Source organism: Podarcis erhardii (assembly GCF_964252035.2).
Source record: "Podarcis erhardii genome assembly, chromosome: 13".
NCBI classification, from domain to species: domain Eukaryota; kingdom Metazoa; phylum Chordata; class Lepidosauria; order Squamata; family Lacertidae; genus Podarcis; species Podarcis erhardii.
Window position 1 is genome coordinate 27,169,006 of NC_138502.1, and position 22,633 is coordinate 27,191,638.

The window sequence follows — 22,633 nt, forward strand, 5'->3', positions numbered from 1 at the left end:
GCCACACCCATCTGCTCTAAATGTGACATAATGGAATTTTTTCTTTCTTTCTTTCTTTCTTTCTTCTATGATTCTATGATTCTTTCCAGAGGAAGCAGTTTGTATTCAAAGCACTGGAGAAAGTACTTGGAATACAAACTGGCTTTTCCTGCAGAAGGAAAAGAAAAATGCTCTGTTTTTAGGAGCATTTTCACCTTTGCTGGGAACTCCGAAGAGGCTGAACGGAAGTTACAGGGAGCCTCTTTGATGCCGTGGTAGCCGTGGCAATTGGGTGATTGGCACAGAATTATATCTTCAAAGGAGGCTCATCAGGGGTTGCAGCGACCCCCTCTGAACTTTGACAGGTGTTTGATGCCTGGCATAATTAAGATGACAGATGATTGACAGGTGGGTGGTCCTGCCCACTTGCCAGAGTTGGCACACGGGGTGGGAGAGAAATCCAGGCCAGACTCAGTAACACCCCCCAATCAATGGCTATGCTCTGCCTCCACTGTCAGAGACATCATGCCTCTGAATGGAAATCGCAGGTGAGCAGAGGGCTGCTGTGCTCACCTACTTGCCAGCTTCCCAAAGGCATCTGATTGGCCGCTGTGAGAACCGGATGCTGGATTTGACAGGCCATTGGCCCAATCCGGCAGGCTCTTCTTCTGCTCTTATGTCATCAGAGGTCCTACAGCAGGGATGGCCCGTGTGGTGCCTTCACAAATGGTCTCCCTCTCTCCTAATACCAGAACCCTGGGGTCTTCCAATGAAGCTGAACAGCACGAGATTCAGGAGAGAGACAAAAGGAAATGTGCTCCTCCACAGTGCACAAGTTAAATGATGGAATCCGCTGCCGTAACATCAAGATGTAATGATGGCCAGGGGTTAGACACATTCATGGCCATCGATGATTAGTTGTCATAATGGCTAAATCACCTCCAGTGTCAGAAGCAATATATCTCTTGAGCACCAGTTACTGGGGAATCATGAGCAAAAGAGTGCTGTTGTATTCGTGTCCCTGATTGGGGCCTCTGGTTTGCCGTGTGAGATTGGATCGCTCTTTGGTCTGATACAGCAGGACTCCTCTTGTGCTCAGATGTTATTGGACTACAACTCTCATCATCACCAACCATTGGCTATGCTGGCTGGGGCTGATGGGAGTTGTAGTCCAGTAGCATCTAGAGCAGTGGTTCCCAACCTGTGGGTCCCCAGATGGTGTTAGACTACAACTCCCATCATCCCTGACCACAGATCATGCTGGCTAGGAATGATGGGAGTTGTAGTCCAACAACATCTGGGGACCCACAGGTTGAGAAACACTGATCTAGAGGAACACCACATTGGCTATTCCTGCCCATGGTATGTTGCTCATCCACTTTCAGCTTAGAAGGAGTGTTGATAGTAACTCACTTACCTTTGGGTTCATGCCAGGGGAGACTGGTGTGCATTTTCCCGCTCTTCCTTACCACACACAGTTTGAGAAATCACTAGCGTATGTTGTAGAAACAGGACAAGGAAGTAAACAGAGCTGATAACCAGAGTAGGTTGGCTCCACGGTGAGTGTCTTTAATGCAGATTCAACACTAAGAGAAACACCAGGGTTGAAAGCAAAGGGAAATCCCCATTTAGCCCAGCTTCCTACTCAAATTCTAGACAATCTCCCCCCAACATACTATCATTTGAACTTGATTTATAATGACAATTAATTGCCAGCTCATGTCTGGTTCCAATTCAAGGTGCTAACAGTGTTTAAAGCCCTAAATGGGAGGCCCCAAGTATCTGCTTCCCTACAGACCCTCTCATAGAGCCAGTTTTTAATCTCTGGCGATGCTACCATTTGAAGGACCCCCCAGATGGGGCTCATCAACCTGGGAAGGTAGTCCATATAGGAGAAGGAAAACCTCTGCTGCCTTGTAGGAGAAGTAAAGGCTAAGAAGTAAGCCCTACACAAATCCACTCTGGATTTGTGTCCCCAAGACGGTTGGATGGCGCCTTGTAGGCCTCCAACCTGCAGGATTTGCTCTTCTTTCCTTTGGACCACATTAGTGAGGCTGAGAGGGGGCTCTTGTCGTCTGGGCAGCCCAGGCCCTCCATATCCAGTGCCAAGGCTTGTGCCAGGGGAGTTCACTTTGGTGCTGCTAATGCAGCGGTTTGACTTCACCCCTGGAGGTGCACTCTGTTGTCTCTTAAGACAGATAAGTGCACAGCATGGGGCTGTTTAAGAACCCTTTGCAAGCAGTCCCTTCGGAAACTGGAGGTGTAAGGAGCAGCATGCGACTGTTCGCTATAGGTTTTCCACCAGCCCCATGCTTCTTTTTAAACTTCACGTTTTTGGAGGTTCAAAGAGCGGTGCCAGGAGGAAGACATTTCCCTTGAATGGAGAGCACTTTTCCTTCCTTGTGCAACACGTGCTCAAGCAAAGGAATGAGAAGAAGCTCACTTTAAGCTCCCAATTGCTCCATCGAGGCCCTGTCCTTACCCACCCCACCACTGACATCGGGTATGACCCCAGGTGTAGGACAGGTGGGTGTGGCTTCCCCAAAATGTCCTCATGGGCTAAATGAGGAGGCCTGGTAGGCCAAGCTTGGTCTGCAAGCCTAAGGTTCCCTGTCCCTGATATACCCAGGGAGCGCTGCTCTAATCCTCTGAGGTAGATTAGGCTGAAGGACAATGACTGGCCCAAGATTGCCCAATGAGCTTCACAGCCGAGTAGGGCTTTGAATGCAGGTCTTTCCCCTCATTCTACACTCTAAGCAACACCACACATAGGCATGAGGACTGAAACCTTTTGCCATTCAGACAGTGGCAAGTGGGAGGGAATTAATGAAATGAGTGTCAGGACTGCAATGGTAAGGGAGAGAGATCAGCCAGTGCCTCTTTTAGCATTTGGGCTTCGGGAGTGGAAGATTAAAAAGCCCTTTGTGCAACAGTAAATCAGCAGATTGCTCTTCAGTCTTCGCCTGGTTCAGAATTCATCTCTGTTAGAATTAGCTGCTGGCCAGGCTCGTAGAACCAGCCACGGGAAATTGTGGACCAGCCCACGTGTCCCGAATCAGATCCTCAGCCTCGAAGAGGAGGGTTTTGTGCCCCCTTGTTTAGCTCTGTGCCCATCCCCGGAGAGTGGAGGTGCCTTGCTGGCCTCAGTCCCTCAGCTCCCCACCTGGCCTTATCTCTGCTCCCTCTCAGCGGGGGTTTGTTTTGTTAACACAAAACTGAGAGCTCTTGAACTTCTCTGCCTCATAAACCAGGGCAGGGAGCCAGTGTGGGAATTTGCTAACCTACAGCAACAAAACCGCTCTCTGTCTTGGCTCCTCTCCTGCAAACACCTACTTATGTGGGCCGAATGAATTGAGCAAATGTATGCAAAAGGGCACGGCCCACGTGGATTTCCTTGATGCGAAAGGAGGATTTTGGAGGTATAGGAGGACTCTGGAGAGAGAAAGAGGTAATGCTTTGAAGTAGAAGGCGCCCTCAGAATGTATGTTGAGGCCTTTGGCAAAATACTGGGGTGGCACGGGGTTGGGAAACAGAACCTTGGTCTGGGTGCCAACTTGGGATAGGGAAAGAGTTTGGTGCCTCTTCTCTCCCTTGCCTTCAGTCACACACACACTCCTTCCCATTGGCTTTTCCAGTTTACAAAACAGATGCAAGGCTATGTTTCTAGGTTTCACATTGATTTTGCGGTTTGGTCCAGAGATCTCTGGGAATGGGGCTGAAGAAGGGCCACTCCAGCAACTCGCACTAAGCAAATGTAAGAAGGTGTTCCTCCTCCGCAATCCAAAATAGGAACAATGCTATAGCAGCCACAGGTCTCAGAAAATCAGGACTTTTCCTGGGTAAATTGGAACAATTGGAGTAAACGGTGATGGAGGTGGAGTCCCTGTTCCCCCAGCTTTTCCACTCCTGGCCAGCCAGCCCCCACCCCCAGCTGCTTATGTTATGACCTTGAGATTGCTCAGAAACTTGCTCGACCATGGAAAAAAGCCTCCCGAAGGGCGCCGATCCAAAGACAAAAAGCCAAACAAATATGTTTGCATCGCTCACCAGGCTCGCTCCCACTCCAGGGACAGGGGCTGGGCATCTAAGGGCCTTGTCAATCCGAGCTCTTTCCTGCGTAGCTCAGTTAACACTGTTGTCGCCTTGTATAATTGACCACCTAAGGCAAAAGGGTGGGAGAGGATTGCCCTTAAGGAGGGGGTGTCCATCCCCAAGTGGCACGGAACTCGTTGGAAGGGACGGGAGCAAATTGAAGGATGTCAGTATTTAGTGTTGACATTGTTGTTCTGTTTTTATGTGGAACTCCCAACTCCCAGTGACTCACCCCCCTGAAGCCTCCTAAAGCCGAAGATGACGGGTTCTCGGTGCAATGTAGAAAGCAGAAATACAAGTGGAAAAGGGTCCACTGGTGTGTGCCTGACGCCACAGGGCAGATCATAGCTGCACTGGGTTCATTAGGCTGCACTTGTAGCATATGAGTGATGGGTGACAGGTTGGTTAGCTGTATTGCTTTGGGATGGTGCAGCATAGAAAGGAGTGAAAATCCTGGAATGAGCTCTAGCTGTAGACAGATACGTCAAAACTATTCTTTTGCGGTGAGCTAGAGAAATGTGAGACATACCAGGTTCTTGGCGTCCATTGATCTGAGCTGGTGCTATCTGTTGGGAGTGCCTTACCTTCACACACACAGCTGTGTTATACTGAGCCAGATCTTTGGTCCATCTAACCTAATACTGTGTACCTGAGTGACATAAGCTCTTCAAGCTCCCAGTCCTGCTGCCTGAAAAGTACCTGGGGCAACCCAGACAGACAGATGGAGTGCAAATAATAAAATTATGATTAAAACAAAACAAATTCCTTCCAGTAGCACCTTAAAGACCAACTAAGTCAGTTCTTGGTATGAGCTTTCGTGTGCATGCACACTTCTTCAGATACACAGATCTGAAGAAGTGTGCATGCACACGAAAGCTCATACCAAGAACTGACTTAGTTGGTCTTTAAGGTGCTACTGGAAGGAATTTGTTTTGTTTTGACTATGGCAGACCAACACGGCTACCTATCTGTAACTAAAATTATGATTGTTATTATTTTAACTGAAGATGCTCAGAATTTGACCTGGGACCTTCTGCACATAAAGTATGCGCTCTCTGGCTCTTCTCTCACACATCTGCTTGGGCCTTTAGACAATGTGTAGCCCATGTGGTTCCCATCTAGACGTTGTTGGACTATGACCCCATCAGCTCTGATCATTGGCAATGCTGGCTATAGTAAGGTGACCAGATTTTATTTCAAAGAACCTGGAGACACTTTTTTTTTTTTGAAAAGAGAAAAATAGTTATTAAAAAATTATTAAAAAGAAAAAGAAGAAGTAATATCTTCTCTTCTGTGGTCTCCTCTGTCACACGGCTTTCCTCTGGGCCCCGGCCTGCTCTCTGCGCTTGCTGCCATGGAGTCGGTTCTGGTCAGGCCTTGGTTCGGTCACATGTCCTTACCCTCCCGGTGCGCTCCTATCTCTCGTCCTCAGCGGCGGCAGCAGCAGCACAACAAGGTCGGGGCTCCCCTCTTTTTTCTCCTTACTCTTTCTCTCTCCTCCTTTCCTCCTTCTCCCTTCATCAGCTCCGGGGTTTTTCCTGGCCCCTGAGCACCGCTGGGCAGTCAGTCGGGTGGCCAGGCGCTCTCGCTCCCGGCTTGATTTGGGTCATGGGGGTGTCAGCAGTTCCCCCAGTTGACGCGTTGGGCATCCCCAGTTCCCCCTTGGCAGTGGCAGTGGCAGTCTCAGCAGCCCGGAGCCAGCCTGGTAGCGCAGTTGGCTCTGGCTGGCTTCAGGAGCTGCTCGCTACTGTGGCGCCTGCCATTTTGCCTTGCCGGAAGTCCCCATATGATGTGTCTTGTGCCGTTGAACCAATCACGCAACATTCATTCCCTACTAATAAATCTACAACACTTAAAATATAAATCCGGGGACATTAAATGAAATCCGGGGACAGATTTTGTCTGGGGACATATCCGGGGCCTGTCCCCAGGAAACGTAGGCTATGGCTGATGGGAGTTGTAGTTCAGCAGTACCTTGAGGGTACCACATTGGCCATATCTGCATTAGACAGAGCTCTGCTTTGAGTACGGCAGCTTTCAGGGCCCTTTGGACTTTGATGCTCTCTACCTGGGAGTTATTTCTGAAGATGGGTTGGCAAGATGGATTGCTTATGATCTCCAGGAAAGGGACAGGAACCCTTTTTGTGGTAGGTGATGTGTGGGGCACCTGGCCAACATTGCTGTCCTCAGATTTTGGCCTGTTGTCAGCATCCATCTGTCTCTGGAGTGCAACATGTTTTGTTGCAACCGGGGCAGATGAAGTTGTCCGGTTGTGCTGCTGCAAATGCACCATGGAGTTTCTTCTCTCTGCGCTCCTCCCAGTGGTCATTTCTCCACTGGTCACTGCTGGGGATACACAACTTGACTGCCTGTCTTCAGGCACTGCAGTCATCTGCAATGGATTCCCACTTGGCGGGCCCGATGTTGCCAGTCTTCACCTCATGTTTGCAGACATCTTTGTAGCACAGAGTTGGTCTGCCACCAGGCCTGGTGCCTGAAGCCAGCTCCCCGTAGAGCACATCCTTGGGGATCCTGTCATCTTCCCTTCTGTGGCCTGAATCACTGGTTTCTCCCCAGACCTATTTTCAATGCTGTTGAAGTTTTCATATTTTGTTTCGTGGATTTGATTGTAAACTACTTGGAAAGCTTATTTGGGCCAGAATGGCTTTGCAAGAAAAGACATGATAAAAAAGGGGAAGTATCTAGGGGACCCCTCGCTCTGAACTACTGCAGTGTGGAAGAGAGATTCCAGTGTAGGTGAGGTCCCTGTGGTTTGAGCTGACACAATAAGGCCACAAGATTCCAGGCTAGCTGGCAACTGTGTTAAGTTGACGTAACACGAAGGGAATGAACACACCAGGTAAGCCTGTGTATTGGGCTCCATGACCTGGGATGCCCTTTCTCACTCTATAATACTGAATTTTGCTCTGAACTTCTGCAACAGGGGAGAAAGAGGCCTGAGCTCTTGGGCCAGGCAGTTGAGCTCACATCAGCTGACCCAGGAAGGAAAGAGTCCAGACTGGTGGTGGTCCCTGTTTTGTGTAATGGGAGAAGGAAGTTTGAGCTAGCCGTTTGCACCCTGCTTGTCTGAGAAGGTGCAGAAAGGTGGTGGGAAAGGTAACCATTTTAATCTGATTAAAATTACAAGCGCAGTGCCCGTGCCAGTTGGTAGTTTTGTCAAATGCTGTTTACTTATTTTATTTTATTTTTTTAATTGCTATGTTTTCGGTTGTAGCAGGCCAGCCTCGTACTGCAATTTCCTCCTCTGCTTGCCAGCAGCTATCCCCACCTCCCTCCATTCCTCTTCCCTCCCTACCTACACCTCTCCAGCTTTTGCAGATGCTGCCTCCTGCACCCAAAATGAGCCATCCTCCCTTACTTACAGTGTCCCAGATACCAAGCAGATGAGGTGTTTACAAGGGAGGGGCTATTTGAGCATCCTGCCTGGGAGATCTTGATGCAGAACTGGTTTGACCGGAAGCAAGGAGGCGTATGGGCCCCGGGGTGTGTTGACCATGTGTTTGGTGGTGAGCTGGGGGTGGGAGGGAATTTATGTGTTGCGCATTCATTTCACCTGCTGTTTGGGTTTCATCACCTTCTATGTTTTCAGATCCAGGACCTGCCTTTAATCTCAAAACCGCCTTTCTTATCTTCCCTCCTCTCCCTCAATGTTTCTTCTCTTTCTCTCACATTCTGCCGTGGGCTCTCCCTTCTCTGTGAGTGAATACATCCATCTGACCAGAAACAGGGAAATTGCTTGGGAGAAAACTAGCAATATGTAAACGTCTTGAGTTGCAAGATTGGATGCGGCAACCTACTTATGGATAGCTATTAGTTTAAGAAGCTGCTATTTGACATAACGTTCTTAAGAACATTACGTTTCCTTCTTATTTTTTAAAAAAGCAGTGGTCTAGCGGCCAGACTCCAGCCCCTGCGGCTGGCCCACTGAGCACATTATATATGTTGGCAGTAACCTAGTGAACTTTCAGAAGCTGTGCGGGACTTGTGGAAGCAATGAGCTGTGGCTTCAGTGCGCTGTACAGCTGCTAAATCAGACCAAATTCTGCAGAAAACAGAGTTTTCGTGACTTCTTGAGGCTTTGAATGACCTTGACCCAGAATTTGGAACAACTAGGCAGGTCTGATTTGACTCAGATCCTGCCTCAGACCCACACCTCAGACGTGTTGTTGTGCACCAAAGCCTTTTGCCCGTCAGGGGTCAGAAGTTCACTGGGAAGGAAAACAGCAAAGTGAAAAATCCTGCCTTGTGAGTCTGACATCCCCAAGTCCTTTAATCTTTTCGGATGTCTGTCTTACTTCTGAATAATGATTCGCCTTCATCATTCTCCACAGCTTGGGCGATGCTGTTCCTGGCCACTCTTAATAGCACATTCTGTTTTATATAAAGCTCTTCCGGCAGGCAATGCATTCATTATTTCACTCTGTCCCATTCATAGGTAGGACGGTGGAATCTTCACTGTCAGTTTGCAGATGGAAAACTAGGTCAGCAGGTAGGAGCATTCGGAGGCCTCCAGACAGACTGGCGATTTGAACTAATGGTGCCTGGCTTTCAGGGCACTTCATCGAAACCACACTCGCTGAGGACAGCTGGTAAGCTTTGAGTTCCTGAGTGCCTGGTGAGCCCTAGGTGGGGAAGCATTTGTCTGTCATGAGTTCAGATCATCACTGCTCAACCTGCCATTTCCCCACTCATTTCTATAAACTGAGTACCAGCACAGTCAGAGATGAGTTTATATGCAGATTTGGTGTCCGTTCAGCATATAATGTGCGATTGAACAACTCACTTCCATTAAAGGAATTTTGGACCAGCAGTCGCACACCCATCCATGCCCATCTCTTATCACTGCTGTAAGAATCTAAAGATTATTCATGAATCGAAGTCTTCATATCTGCCATCAAATATTTTTTTCAGAGGAGACCTTGCACACAACCAACTGAGAATCATCATGTGATAGGTGTACATGTGTGAATTCTGCTCTCTTGCTTTCCTTCTATGTGATTGAGCAGCAGCTTTAAAAGCCCTTTGAACAGCTGTTAATAGGCATTGGCACCCCATGAGTTAATCTCCCAGCAGTATCTGGGGATTTCCAAATGAAGTTTACCTGTTCCCTTCTCAATCATTTTCTCCATTAGTCTTAGCAACCTGGCATTGCTAATGGCTCCTGGGGCACGTTTGGGAGCAAGACCTAGCTGTGCCCATGTTTTTCTCCAGGTAGGGTGAATGGCAGCTTTGGGAAGGAAAGACAACTTTCAAGAAATGGGGAGGAAGAGTGGACACCCCCTTTTTCAGCACTGCTGCACTGAGCCAATTTGTTCCTCCTTCTCTTCTCCAAGCTTCTTTTAAATCTTTATTAAAAAATGTCTGGGATTTTGAGCACAGATCTGCCACATCATGTGTAGCTTGGCACTTTTTTACAAAAGAGCAGAGAAATTCGTGGAGGTTCATTTATCAACTGGAATTCACTGTGATTCACTCGATGCGAGGGGTGGGATAGGAAAGGTTATTGGCTCCCTCCCTATTTACATGAATGTCAACTGTTGGAAATGGGACCCAGGGGCCTATCCAGACCCTTCTTTTGTTTCTTCCGCTTGCTGAGAGAATTATTGATCATTTCAGTGGTTTTGCTAGATGCGGGTAGGTGCTTTCTAGTCTAGGCAAGTGAACTTGAGCAAGCTTCTCTTGCTGTGGTTGGTCAGAGGCATGTGGTTCAAGAACAGGCAGGTGCTGTTTGCCTCAGAGACATGGCACCTTCTCCACCCCGCCTGCAGCCTACACAAACCTCCAAGGGGGGAAAGGACCCAAGGAGAGGCAAGGGGAGGCAAGAAGCGGAGGTGTATGAGAGGACTCGGACGTGCTTGAGCCAGTAGAAAGGGGTGGGGTGGCAGATCTGAGTCACCAGCCCACATTCTGACTCATCGCTTTGTTTTGATGGAGGCGTGCAGGAGGCAAAAGGGCCGGTTGGTGCCAGGTGATCGCCGGTAAACGAAACATGTATTTTGGTTTTTAGACGCATGTTTCTTTCTTCAACATTCGCTGGTGTTGACAGAAGCAGAACTCCTCTTTATAAAAGGCACAGGTGTGCGATTTTTTTGATAAGCCGGATCAAACCGGGCGTTGTGAGTTGGTGATTCATCCCTGACTGGTCTAGTCCCACTACAATGGAACACAAGGCGATCTTGGCGCCTATATGAAAAAATAATAATGGTGGCAGTGGTGATGATGATGATAATAATAACAACCACCACCTCCCGGAAGAAAACAAGTGCCGGGAATGAGATGGTGATGTTGCTTTCCTACAGACATCCTGACTGGAAGCAAGCTTGCCTGTAAAGCCGAAACAAATGTCCCCTGAGCAGCTATTTATTGCTTCAGCACTCTGACTTATGCACAGGCACATTTCCAGGTACAAGAGTATAATTTTGCATAGCAAGGTTTAGGCCCAGCGTGCCTTAGAAGCCTCCCACTCCCTTGCGTCCCATTGCCACCTCTCAAATCCGCCAAAGGTGCTCTTTTAAGGATACCATATATGTGCCGGCAGGGCATGAAGAGAACCAGTGGCTTCCCCACCGCCACGATCTCCCTCTGCAGATTCATCAAAGTCCAAACTTGCTAACCTTTTTGAAAGCCTTGTAAAGCCAGCCTTACTTAGTTTGGCTTTTGAGGCTCAGGATTAAGTAAATCAGGAAAGAATCTGGTGCGGGGGGTGGGGAGAGTCATTGACTTGATTGTAAACTTATACTGTTTTTCAGGTTCTTAAAAAAAAAAAAATTCCAACCTGTCAGGATGTGGCATGCTATAACGATGACTATATAGTGTATTTACATTTTGGCAGTTGCTGAGAGGTCTTGAACCTCTGTCTCTCCTTCCTCAGCTGCAGACATCAGTCTGGTGAGAATTACATTGCCCAGAATCTTCTTACTTCACAAACCCTGTGAATCATGAATCTTTTTGCACCTCCTGCAGATACATTTGGGCATTATTAACACATCTCCACCTTTCTCATTATCTTCCTGCAATGTGCTCTGGTCTTAACTAAACCACAGCAAAGTATAAAAACCACTTTGAGGGTCCCCCCCCCCTTACAATTAATCGGCATATAAATTTTATGAAATAAATAAAACCTGACGTCGTGTGTGGAGAAGTGTTGCTCCCCACAAAATGGCCTGGCATGGCATATGGGGAGGCCTGGTGGGCCGAGTTTTGCCTGAGAGTTCGAGGCGCCATCTTTGTAATGGGCAGAGGAGACTACAGAGTCTCCATCTTTCGCCAGGTTCCTTGTGTGTCTTTTAGGAGACAGGCTTGTAATAGACACTTTCCTGTTCACATACTGTAGGAATTGTGCCAATTTTTATCCCAATTGTGGTTGTTGTTGTTGTTTGAAAACCCTTTTTGGGCAGTTGAAGTAACACATATGGCTGCTTTAAAAAAATATATTATCTAGTAGTTTTCATGGACTTAATTGTGATCCTCTTGGAATCTCATAATTCTGCAAGCATACTTTGCAAGCACTGGATTTGGGAGCAGGCGGAAAATTTAGTGCCTTCTTTTGGTTAATTGTGTTTCTCGTCCTTCCTGTTGCAATGATAAGCCCAAAATTGTAGGGGTAGCATGTGATGAAATCTCAAACCCAGAGGGTATTTCTGATCACCAGGGAGTAAGGTTTCAATTCCCTGCATACCCCCCTTTTTTATACCCCCTCCCATGAATATCATTTTTTTTTTAAAATTAATCAAGTTTTGCTGTTTTGCTGACTGTTCATATTTTTTTATAGGTCATATAATTTTAGCTGTTCTTTGTGAGACGCTAGCACTTCTTCCCATGCCACCTAAACTGCGTTGTGACCTTTGGCTTCATTGATGCTCTGACCTGGGAAGGAACCCTGAGTCATTTTGCCCAGTTCTGATAAGGAAGCAGCAGGTGAAGCGGCAGGTGGCTAAATGAGGGAAGGAGGGGTAGGAGGAACCCTGGCACTGGAATTTTTTCATTATTATTATTGCTGAGCATTTGAAAATCCATCTCTTGTCTGAATCATGTAAGAAACTGGTGACAAGGCGGAAATGTGGCCATGAACCTGGTGCCACAATTGCCACCTGCCCGTGTGAGTCTCTTGCAGGGCAGGAACCAACCTACAAAGAGTCTTGTGGCACATGAAAGTCTGGCAGATTTATTGTGACAAGATCTTTGGCAGTAGCTAGGCTGGTTGAGATGCCGCAAAAATGATTCGCCTCACATGCAGTCTAATGCAGATTGGGCAAAAGATTCCCAGGTTAGCTGTACCTGCACTCAGCGATATTTCTAGGCTTTGCTGACCCCGTGTGACCGCATCTCATTTGCATCAATTGATTGACATGCTTGTATGTTATCCATTTTCAGTGTATTTTTATTTATTTATAATCCTAATTTGTTTGATAATTCCCAATTCCTGTGTACTGTATAGTGCTTCCTGTGCATAGCAGTGTTTAGATTGATCTCTTGGATAAATTGATTTAAAATCATTTGATTGACTGAAGAGGTGCAGCAGCTATGCAAAACTGAAGTTGTTAGGTGCTATGCTAGAAATTAGTTGGAAGGCGATTGTCGGCCTCATTGCTGAGCAGTGATTTGAACCTGGACCTCCCATCTCTGAGGAGAGCAGGCATAGTGTATGTGCTGGGGTCACTGGGAACTGGGAGTCCAACAACCTCTAGATGGTCACAGGTTACCCATCCCTGCTCTCAAACCTTCTGGTCCCTTTGTAGCAGCTGCTCTCCTGCTCAAAAGCAGTCATGCCAAAGTCAGGTGGAAAAGACAGGTCCCCCTGGCTTGAGGCACTTACCATCTGCCTGCAATTGTGTGGAGTGGCATTATAGAATTGTAGAGTTGGGAGGGATCCTGAGGATCATCTAGTCCAACCCTCTGCAGTGCAGGAATATGCAACTGCCCCACGCAGGGACCGAACCTGCAACCTTGGCATTATCAACACCACACTCTAACCAACTGAGCTATGCAGACTGTCTCCATTTACACCTTGAGAGCCTCTTGGTACAATAAGGCTAAACACTGGGCTTTGTTTTCCCTTCCAGACTATGAGTGGGCTCAGTGCCTGGAAAAGAGAAAGAAAACGTTCCATGCTAATGTCTGCCAAGGCTATCTACCTTTTCACTTTAAAGACCCAGTAGCTGTTTGACATGGTCAACGAGGCAGGGCTGACCAGCCTGCTGAGGAGCTCTGAGGAAGCTAGTCCAAAGCTTCAGAGCTAAGGCAGCATGCGGTCTTTGTGTTGAGTCTTAACTTGGCTTGTGGTTAACCATCTAAATGAACTGGGGATTCAACAAGTGAAATTCGGATCCTCATCTCCATTGGTGTTTGAGTCATCTGTGCAATCAACTCTCGGGTGCTCTTTATGTGCTCCACCACTTGATCAAGGGACTCCAGTATCTGGAAGATGAGCTTGCTCTGTGAAATTAGAAGGCAGAATGAGAGCTTTGCCTAAAGCAAGGCAGGCAACCAGACTACTGACTAATTGCAATCTTGGTCAAACGGTTGGGTGGTTAACCTAGTGCACTGCTCAATTTCCTGTGCTGCTGCAAAGCTGCCAGAGTAAGTCTAGGGCTAGTAAATTCCCCTAGCCAAAGTCTTTGCCTGTGCATTTTCCCAAAAACATAGATCAATACCATCTTGGCAGGGCTGGGCTTTAATGTGTGGTGCTAAGCAGGCTAGGGGTACATCTTTAATTGTAGTATTTTCAAACAAGTTTCGTTGTGTCTAAAATCCCAAATTATGCAATTTAACAAGTGGAAGTTTGCATACTCCGACACCGGCAGAAATTTGGCCTGGTGGGTAAGTCTGCCCTATTGTATTTTTATTTTTATTATTATTTGTTTTACAAATACAAAATATATATGAACACAAACTGTAAAAACAAATCTGCATAAAGAGATTCTCGGAATCTCGAGACTTCCCCCCTTCCCCTCCGTGGGGTCCCATTTTAAACATCTAAAACTGCATATTCACCCATACTCCAATTTTTATATCAAACCATATTATCCATAATAATTTTTATGCTACAAATCCTGCTCTTGTTTCCATCTGCTTACAGTGGTCTCCTAAATAACTTATAAAATTTTCCCATTCTTTTGTAAAAATTTTATCCTCTTAGTTTTTGAGTTTTCCAGTCAGTTTTGCCATCTCAGCATAATCCATCAGCTTGGTTTGCTATTCTTCTCTGGTAGGGACTTTATCTTCTTTCCAGTTCAGAGCTAATAGCATCCAGGTGGCCGTTGTTCCATGCGTGAATAGTCTTTTCTGCTCCTTTGGTATATTGGTACCTGTAATTCTAAATAAAAATGTTTCTGGTTTCCTCTATTGTAAATTTTACCCAGGAGATGGGGAACAACAAGAACATGCTCAGGTTGGAACCCTTCGGAGCAGCAGCTGAGGTCTCCGTGCCTCTGAATGGCCCATCACTCACCAGATCTCTCTACTACTTGCTGCTCCTGTCACTCACTCACCATCGCATCTGTCGCCATTACCACTCACTCATATACTGAGGTTGATGCTGAGGTGCCACTCCTGCTTGCTCACCTGCCCACTTCCTCTGTGCAGTGGCTCTGCTGAGTCCCCACCACTGCCCTGAAGGAGAGGGCAGGAGACTGAGCAAGGAGCAGCAAACAGTTTCTGTTGTTCCTCCTCGCCAGGCACACTCGCTTGCCCACCAGCTCCTAAAGTGAGTGGGCTGGTGGCAGCAACAATGGGGAATTACTCCCGTCAGAAGGAGGAGTAATGGTCATCCATCGCCAGGGACCACCATGTCTGAAGCCCCGCACCAACACACACACACACATGCACATACGAGGCACACTGCCTGAATTTCTAATTTTGTTCCTTTGAATAAATTTGGAGGCCTGGCAATGTGTCATTTCAAACAGTGCACTTTCACATCTCCTTTCAAGTACATATAACCATAAATACAAGAGGTCCAGAGTAACAGCTGTGGAAAAACTGGTTCAGACTTAAGCTCTGCAAATTGTTTTGGTTTAGCTCTGCCTAGGGATCTTGTCAAATTTGGATGTTTTGCTGGCTCTTGATTTCACCTAACGTGGAAAGACGGATAGGCAAAAAATGAAATAAATCATGGGGGTCTCCTCTCTTTCACTACAGATAATGACATGGACCTGGGAACTCTCCAAAACAACATCAACAACACTTTGGACAATGTTTACGAGGATGGCCTGGAATCGGACCACAGTAGGCCCCTTTCAAACAGCAATCCTCTCTGCAACGGTGAACAGGCCAGTCTTCTGACCGGAGGCGATGTTGTCAAGCGCTCTCAGCCTCTGCTCATCCAAGCCAATAGGTACGTGGAGATGGAGCCAGGAATTGTGGGAAACTCCAACCATCACCCCCAGTGATTATTTTGTGTTTAAAAATGAGAAGTAGTTCTGAGCTGATTTCTTTTTATCTCTTGACATGTGCAGAGTGCATGGCTCAATCTGAGCTGACGCTCAGCCCTGGAACAAGACAAATACAGGTGTGAGGGTCTCTGGGTATGAACTGAGTTGATTTCCCTCATTACTGAGGAGTCACAGTCCGCCTATCTGGGAGTAGGAGACACAAGTTTCCAGGAGTCCTTGAAACCTGGCCTTCCTCTTTTAAGAAACTGACTGTGCTCCGAGGCACAGTTCCCACCTCAGTCAGGAGCAGGGAAAGAAGTCGTGCAGATAACCAGCCTGCCGTTTTCTTTGCAAAGCAAGACTACAAAACAAGAAGATGGATTACTGATTTCATTCACGGTGAAATTCATTAGTTGTGTGTGATCACAGTGGAAGCGGGGATCACTGCTTCCAGACAAAGTGTGAGCTTCCTCCTGTGATATGATAGGAAAGAGGGGCTTGAATAGGCTTGCAGTGGACAAGCAGCTTAATAGGATGAATCTAGGTCAGACATTCTGTCCCAGAAATTTGAAGCCCTGAGCAAAATCCAGAGTTGGTTTAGTGGCTTCTCCTCGGGGGAAGCATTGAGAAATTCTGAGAGAAGCCAAGAGGGTTTCGATAAGAATTGTGTGTGTGTGTGTGTGTGTGTGTGTGTGTGTGTGTGTATTTGGAGGGTGAGCAGGATTGAAAGTAGGAAGATTCTCTTATCCCCAGTCTGAAGGTACCCAGCATCATTTCATCTCTGAAGCTGAAGGCTGGGCTTAACTAGTTCCTGGAAGCAAGACCTCTTGGGATCACACAAAAGCCACTCTGAGCAGCTTCTCTAAGATGGCTGTTCAGTCGCTGTCAGAACTGGATGCTGAGATGGGCATTACTCTGATTCAGCAGCCTCTCCTTCTGTGCCTCCCAAGCCTTGTCTCACAGAGGATACCTCCACAGCACTGTTGACATGCAATCTTTCATGCTCCATCACGGCTGTGCACACATAAAAAGTCTGGCGTGCTGTGCCAGACAGATTTCGGACTAACTGCCTGTATGTGGTATGCACTGGCAGGAAAAGGCAACGTGCATTGGAGTTAATCATTAGCTTCCTTCCCTGCTCGCGGGGCCAGTGCCATGGTGAGATGGAGCACAGCAAGATTGCTGAGTTGAGTGACTTTTCTGAGGCTGGCTCGGGCCCTTTGCCCAGCAAATGCAGTGCTTAGTGCCAGAGGCTGGTGAGGGTGGGGACTGAATCTGACACACTGAATTGAATATCCACCTGTATCTTTGGCTGCGGGTTGGGAACGCGTTAAAAAGGTGCAAAAAAAATGGGGAAGTGAGTGCACAGTTCAGCTTCATGAGAACGTTTGCTTTCTTGTTTTAAAAGCAGGTTTCTAAGTATATGTAGAGTGCCTTATGAAATCTCAGAAAGGTGGCTGAATAAGATCTCAAGTGGTTGTGGGTGAGGGGAGACATAGCTCATTATCCGATGGGCTAATGCAGCCCATTATCAGCAGAACCAGAATACAATTTGTGCAAAATAAAGAGCAGTCATGGAAATTCGGTGGGTTTGTTTAGTTTATTCAGAATTTGGATTGCCTAGATGCTGAATTTGAATATCTGTAGATCTAGCCCTGGCCCTAGATCTCTAAAGTACATAAGGGTTTCAGACTTTCTCATGAACAAATAGGCTTTTACTCACTAACCCATAAATCTCACTCTTTCCCCTTTATGAGGATACAGCACTTCAGGCCTGCATGATAATCCTTCTGATGTGCTTCTTTTTCCTTTAGAAAGCTGAAAGAGGAGGAGGAGCAGCAGCAGCGTGCCTTATCTTTGCCCTCCATCCCAAACCCTTTCCCAGAACTCTGCAGCCCCTCCAACTCACCCATCCTCAGCAACTCCTCCTTGGGACCAGGCTCACCACGAGAAGGAGGTTCTCATGTAAGTGTGCCTATTTACGTTTCGGGACGGAGGGCGATCAGAACAGGGCTTAATTTTGACACAGGGTTTGCTAAGGCATGGTACTAGAAGCTTTCTCTTTTGGTGGTGGTGGTGGTTGTGGGCCACTTGCACAGCCAGCTAGCTACATGTGAAATCAATGAGAGGGCCCCTGAGAATGTGCAGAGGATGTTTTCCTTTCCACAGTGAGACGGGAAACATCTTAGATGAAGGGCAGGGGCTTGCGGTTTTACAGAGGCTGTGCAAGGTTTGCCCAGAGATACGTTGTGCCCCCATCTCCTCCCCACTATGGTTTCCTTTCAGTACACAGACTTGAGCACAAAAAGAGTACAAAACCCAACCTAAATATGAAGAGAATTAATGGTGACTGAAAGAGTTGAAGAACCCGTTGCCAATGTCTCCTGCTCCAATCCATTAGGTAGGGCTCAGCCAGGCAAGGTTAACTACTTGCACCCCATCCCACAAAATCGCTAACTTCAGTTTTCAAAAACACGTTTTGTAGAAAAACAAACTGCACATTACTCAAAACTGGCAAAGTTGTTACGCTAACTTCAGTTTTCAAAAACACGTTTTGTAGAAAAACAAACTGCACATTACTCAAAACTGGCAAAGTTGTTTCAGATTGCAAGAATAAGCAATACGGCAATCTTTGATTATCTTTCTCAAATGCAAAAGCAAATGTTTCTACACACAAATCATTTTGAACAATCTGTATAAAGCTGTGCCCCTCAAAGGTCAGCACTGTGCTGCTCCAAGGTCTGTGCCCTTGGCAGCTGCCTAAGTTGGCCTAATGATAACTCTGACCCTGGACTGTGCTGGAAAACATTCAATAGGGTATAAGAGTTGTTGTTGTCGCTCCCCCACTCCGCCCCATTTCCTCAATTGCACCCCCTTCCCTTCATTTCCATTTATTGCGAGTCTAGCCTGTGTGTTTGTAGGTCCTGGGCTGCCCAGATGACAGGGCCTCCCTCTCAGCCTTGTTGATGTGGTGCAAAGGAAAGGAAAGCAATACATTTGGCACCAGCTTGGCTGTAGGAGTTGCCGAGAGGAGGCATACAAGACACCATCCAGCCACCTTAGGGATTCCAGATTTGTGTAGCCTTTTCTTCTCCCGAATATATCCCACAAGGCTGTGGGTACTGATTTTTTCCTCTCCGGAGAAAAGGAGTCGCAATGGAGGAAACACAACCTTTCCTTCCCATTCTTAACACAATCAGATTCTGTGGTAGGGGCAGCCAAATTAATTCTTGCTTTGGGTAGCAATCCTGTGCGAGCTGGCCTTGCATTAGGCTTTTCAGCCTCTTCTAAGAGCTGAGAATCAAACACTTGTCTGGTATGATCTGCTGCTTCCCCCCAAACTACGGACAAGAAGAGCCAGAGAGTAAGAGTTAGAAATGAGGACTTGTTAGCTAACTGGGCACGATGGGGCAAGGCTGGTTCCCATGGGGACTGTTGCCAAGGTTTCAGGTTTTGTTTGGCTAGCCTCTGGGCCTCCGCTGGGAGCCTGTAATTATGGGACAGGAGGTCTCCAGCTGCCTGGGAAGTTTTTCAATCCACCTGATGCCTCTTGCAGTTTCTATCAAAGGCCAACACAGGTGCTTTTCACCTTCACCCAACAGTGAGGAAAACATGGATGTTCATTTTTTTGCACAGTATACAAAGGAGCTGATAGGAGACTAGAGAGCAAGACAAATGGGCAAACTGCTTCTGTGTTATCTCGCGGCTTACCTGTGCTTGATGCATTTTCTTTAAAAAGAATCGATTTATGCAATTTAATATCCTGCCCTCCAGCTCAAACTTGGGCTCTTACGCCGACTCACGATAAAGAACAACAAAAGAATAATAATAAAACCATGAAATTGCAGTAGAGCAAGAGAAGGCTTAAAAGAACAGCAGCAATAGAAGATAATAGAAGATAGAATAGAAGATAATAGCTGTATATCTATACCCACTTTCTTCAGAGCGAACCCCATTGTACCAGGGTGAGAGAGCCAGGATGGTGTAGCAATTAGTGCATTGGGCTAGGACCTGCAAGTCTAGGGTTCAAATCCACACTCAGCCAGGAAGCTCATTGGGTAACTTTGGGCCCTTCGCGTTCTCTCAGTCTAACCTATTTTACACAGTTGTTGTGAGGATAAAATTGGGCAGGACCAAATTAATAACTTTTTAAAAGTTATTAACTTCCTGTTGGATGAATTGTGAAAGGCACAAAGGACCGTCGCAACCTTGCCATCTTCAGAGGAGCCATAAGAGAGTGATTACCAGCCTTTTCTCTGAAGAGCTCTCGTCCATCCTTCTATTTGGAGGCTCTCAGAATCTTTGCCAGTTTCCAGATTTACCAGCAGCCCAGCCTGAGATTACCGTTAAAGTGGAGATTGACAACAAACACTCCCTTGCCTTTCATCTGAAGACGGGGTGCCTACTGTTCATGGTGGGGCCTCCTAATCCTTCCCCTGGGATTCTAGCCAGGGTGCTGGTCAGGGAGCGGGAGAGCATAGGTGTTTAAAGACCAATTACTTTCCCACAGTCTTCCCCAAGCAGGTCAGTGTTCCCTCTCCGTCATCTCAAAAGTGGCGCGTGTCAAGATATGAAGAGCTGCCATAAGATTTAACACGGTGTAATTTTTTTTAAAAAAAGAGGTTCCCAAATGCATAGTGAACAAGCAACTTTCCAAAATACATAGTCAATTTCAAACCTAGTCACTCTTGTCTCATCTCAGCCTGTGGAAATTCCTCCAGAACATTGAAGCAGCATAGCTTGGGCCAGCATAGATGGTAAATTAATCCAAAATCCAGCTTAGCTCCTCCTTTCCCATGTTCCTCCTGCGCATGATTGATGGCTTTCAGTTGCAAGTTTCCATTCCAATGTAGCAGCCAGGTCAGTCTGGCCTTGGGTTATCTCCTTTTTCTGGAAAGAAAGCAACTGACCCTCGGGGACGTGCTGCCCTAACAGATGATAGGTCCTATTAGAAGTGTCTGGGTTGCGGAGTCCTTCCTTAAATGGAGCCCTTGGCCCACGCACTCGCATTGTTAGCATGCCGGCATAGCGACTTCAACCCGGCCACAAATCCCTCTTGCGCTAGCCACTGCGTCATGAGCAAGGTCCTGCTGCGTGGGTGATGCTTACACATGTTGGCTGAACCTTTAAGTCAGGCACTCACAGATGTTATTTGTCTATTGGGGAGGTGAGGGCACATACACTTTCCTCAAGTAGGCACTCCCAGTCCCCAAAATATCAGGATGGCTGCAGCTATTGTCACAGCAATGCATCAGCCCCGATAGGTGGGAAGAGGACCTGTATTGATTGAAAAAAAATAAAGTCCTTTTCATGGCCCAGGGAGGCTGGTTGAAACAAGGGAGAAAAGAGCCAATTGGTGACTTGTAAACCCTTCCGCTCTGGCTTAGGTCAGGGGCAGGGGACCTTTTTCAGCTCAAGGGCTTAGGGAATGTGGCCTTGCGAGAGCCCCAAGAGTGAAATAAAGAGGCTTAGGGGGCTGCTTTTGGTCCCTAAGTCCATATCCCTCAATTGTCCCGCCACAACATCCTGGAATTGCATAAGCCATTCCTGCCTCTGGTTGGATCCCGTAATGTCCCATTTTGGCAGGCCTGAGTGTTAGCAATTCACTCCTCTTGTTGCTGCTATGTGGCTGGATAGTCACATGTCACTGTTTACTTTCATGAGCTGGGAAAGTCTGAAGACGAAAGTTACGTCTTATCTCTTCCATTATGTTGTGCTGTTGCACTGTTTCTTTCTTTCTTTCTCTCTCTGTCTGCTGCTGAAGAAGAGAGCAGACGCCATTATGATTTGTCCTGTAAATATTGCTTAATAAATCCTGAGGATGCTCACATTCACGCTTCCAGTTGTCACTGCTAACTCTGCTGATTAATAGCGTGCACAGGTCATCCGACCTGTGTTGCTGAGCACACCGGAATGAAGATTGATGTCCATTCTGGGGGAGCGCAACACCGAAGGACGCCCGGAGAGGATTGTCTCATACCAGGGCAGTGGGGCCCCCCAGGGCGTATTCAGACACTGAGGTTCTGCACTCCTGAATTAGATGGAGGCAAAAAGAGGACCCAGTTTCTATACCTCTGAACAGAATCTAGACCTAAATGAATATTCATGTAGCCCCGGGCCTTTCGTTAGGAGCCAGCAAAAGCACCAGATTTCATTTAAAAACAAAGTTGGCTATTCCATTATTTGCCACCTTCCCCATGAAACGAGCTTAGGAAAAGGAAGAGGCGAATTCTGCAACAACTAGAACAGAAGGTTTTGGGCATCTTAAACGCTTAACAGGTTGATTGTGGTGGAATGGAGTCAGCGTCATCAGGTGCATGTAGGGTTGCCCTGCGTCGGCAGGTGTGTCTGTGTCTATACACACACAGGTATAGAGGAAAGACATCGTAAACAGTGAGTCAAATGTGAAACGGCCAAGAAATGCAATAAGTACAGTTTGTGCCCACTCTAAAACAAACAACAAACCCTGCTGTGATTCAGAGAGATGTCTAGCCATGTAACTCCTCTGCCCCAGAAGGTCTGGGGAATCAATTGTTGCCTAATAATAGAAGAGGAGGCTTATTTTGAATAGCACGTATTTATGAAGCAATAGTAATGGAGAAAATGTATTTAAGATGTGCAGAGTGCATTTCCCCCTCACCATTAGATAACCATGCCTGGAATAGAGAGTTGGGCTGTATTTCAATAGACAGGATGTGGCACAGCTCCGATAACTCTCATTTAATAAATGTAGCCCAGAGCCCTGTGATCTTGTTGCACGCCACCCCAATCTCTGAGTGGGGGTTTCAGGCACTTCCCCGGGGTTCGTGCTTCCTTCAGAATGAGGCACAGCAGAGACTGTGGTGTCTTTAGGATATATGGTTTATTTAAAGGTAAAGGTACCCCTGCCCGTACAGGCCAGTCTTGCCAGACTCTAGGGTTGTGCGCTCATCTCACTCTATAGGCCGGGAGCCAGCGCTGTCCGCAGACACTTCCAGGTCACGTGGCCAGAGTGACGAAGCTGCATCTGGCGAGCCAGCGCAGCACACGGAACACCGTTTACCTTCCCGCTAGTAAGCGGTCCCTATTTATCTACTTGCACCCGAGCGTGCTTTCGAACTGCTAGGTTGGCAGGCGCTGGGACCGAACGACGGGAGCGCACTCCGCCGCGGGGATTCGAACCGCCGACC

At 47.1% G+C, this 22,633-nt stretch overlaps 1 protein-coding gene across 6 annotated transcripts in view; it reads left to right on the forward strand.

Moving 5' to 3' along the window:
* Positions 1 to 22,633, forward strand: part of GRB7 (growth factor receptor bound protein 7) — an 83,923-nt gene that overhangs the window by 45,191 nt on the left and 16,099 nt on the right. For 4 of the 6 annotated variants that reach the window (XM_081837002.1, XM_081837001.1, XM_081836999.1 and 1 more), the window contains 2 exons: positions 15,232 to 15,427; positions 17,279 to 17,429. In XM_081837002.1, coding sequence (XP_081693128.1) covers positions 15,240 to 15,427; positions 17,279 to 17,429 — 339 coding nt within the window. In that variant the 5' untranslated portion in view covers positions 15,232 to 15,239. Of the gene's footprint in view, positions 1 to 8,611; positions 8,682 to 12,259; positions 12,359 to 15,231; positions 15,428 to 17,278; positions 17,430 to 22,633 lie in introns of those variants that run through there. The other 2 variants (XM_081837000.1, XM_081837004.1) reach the window with 2 other exon arrangements.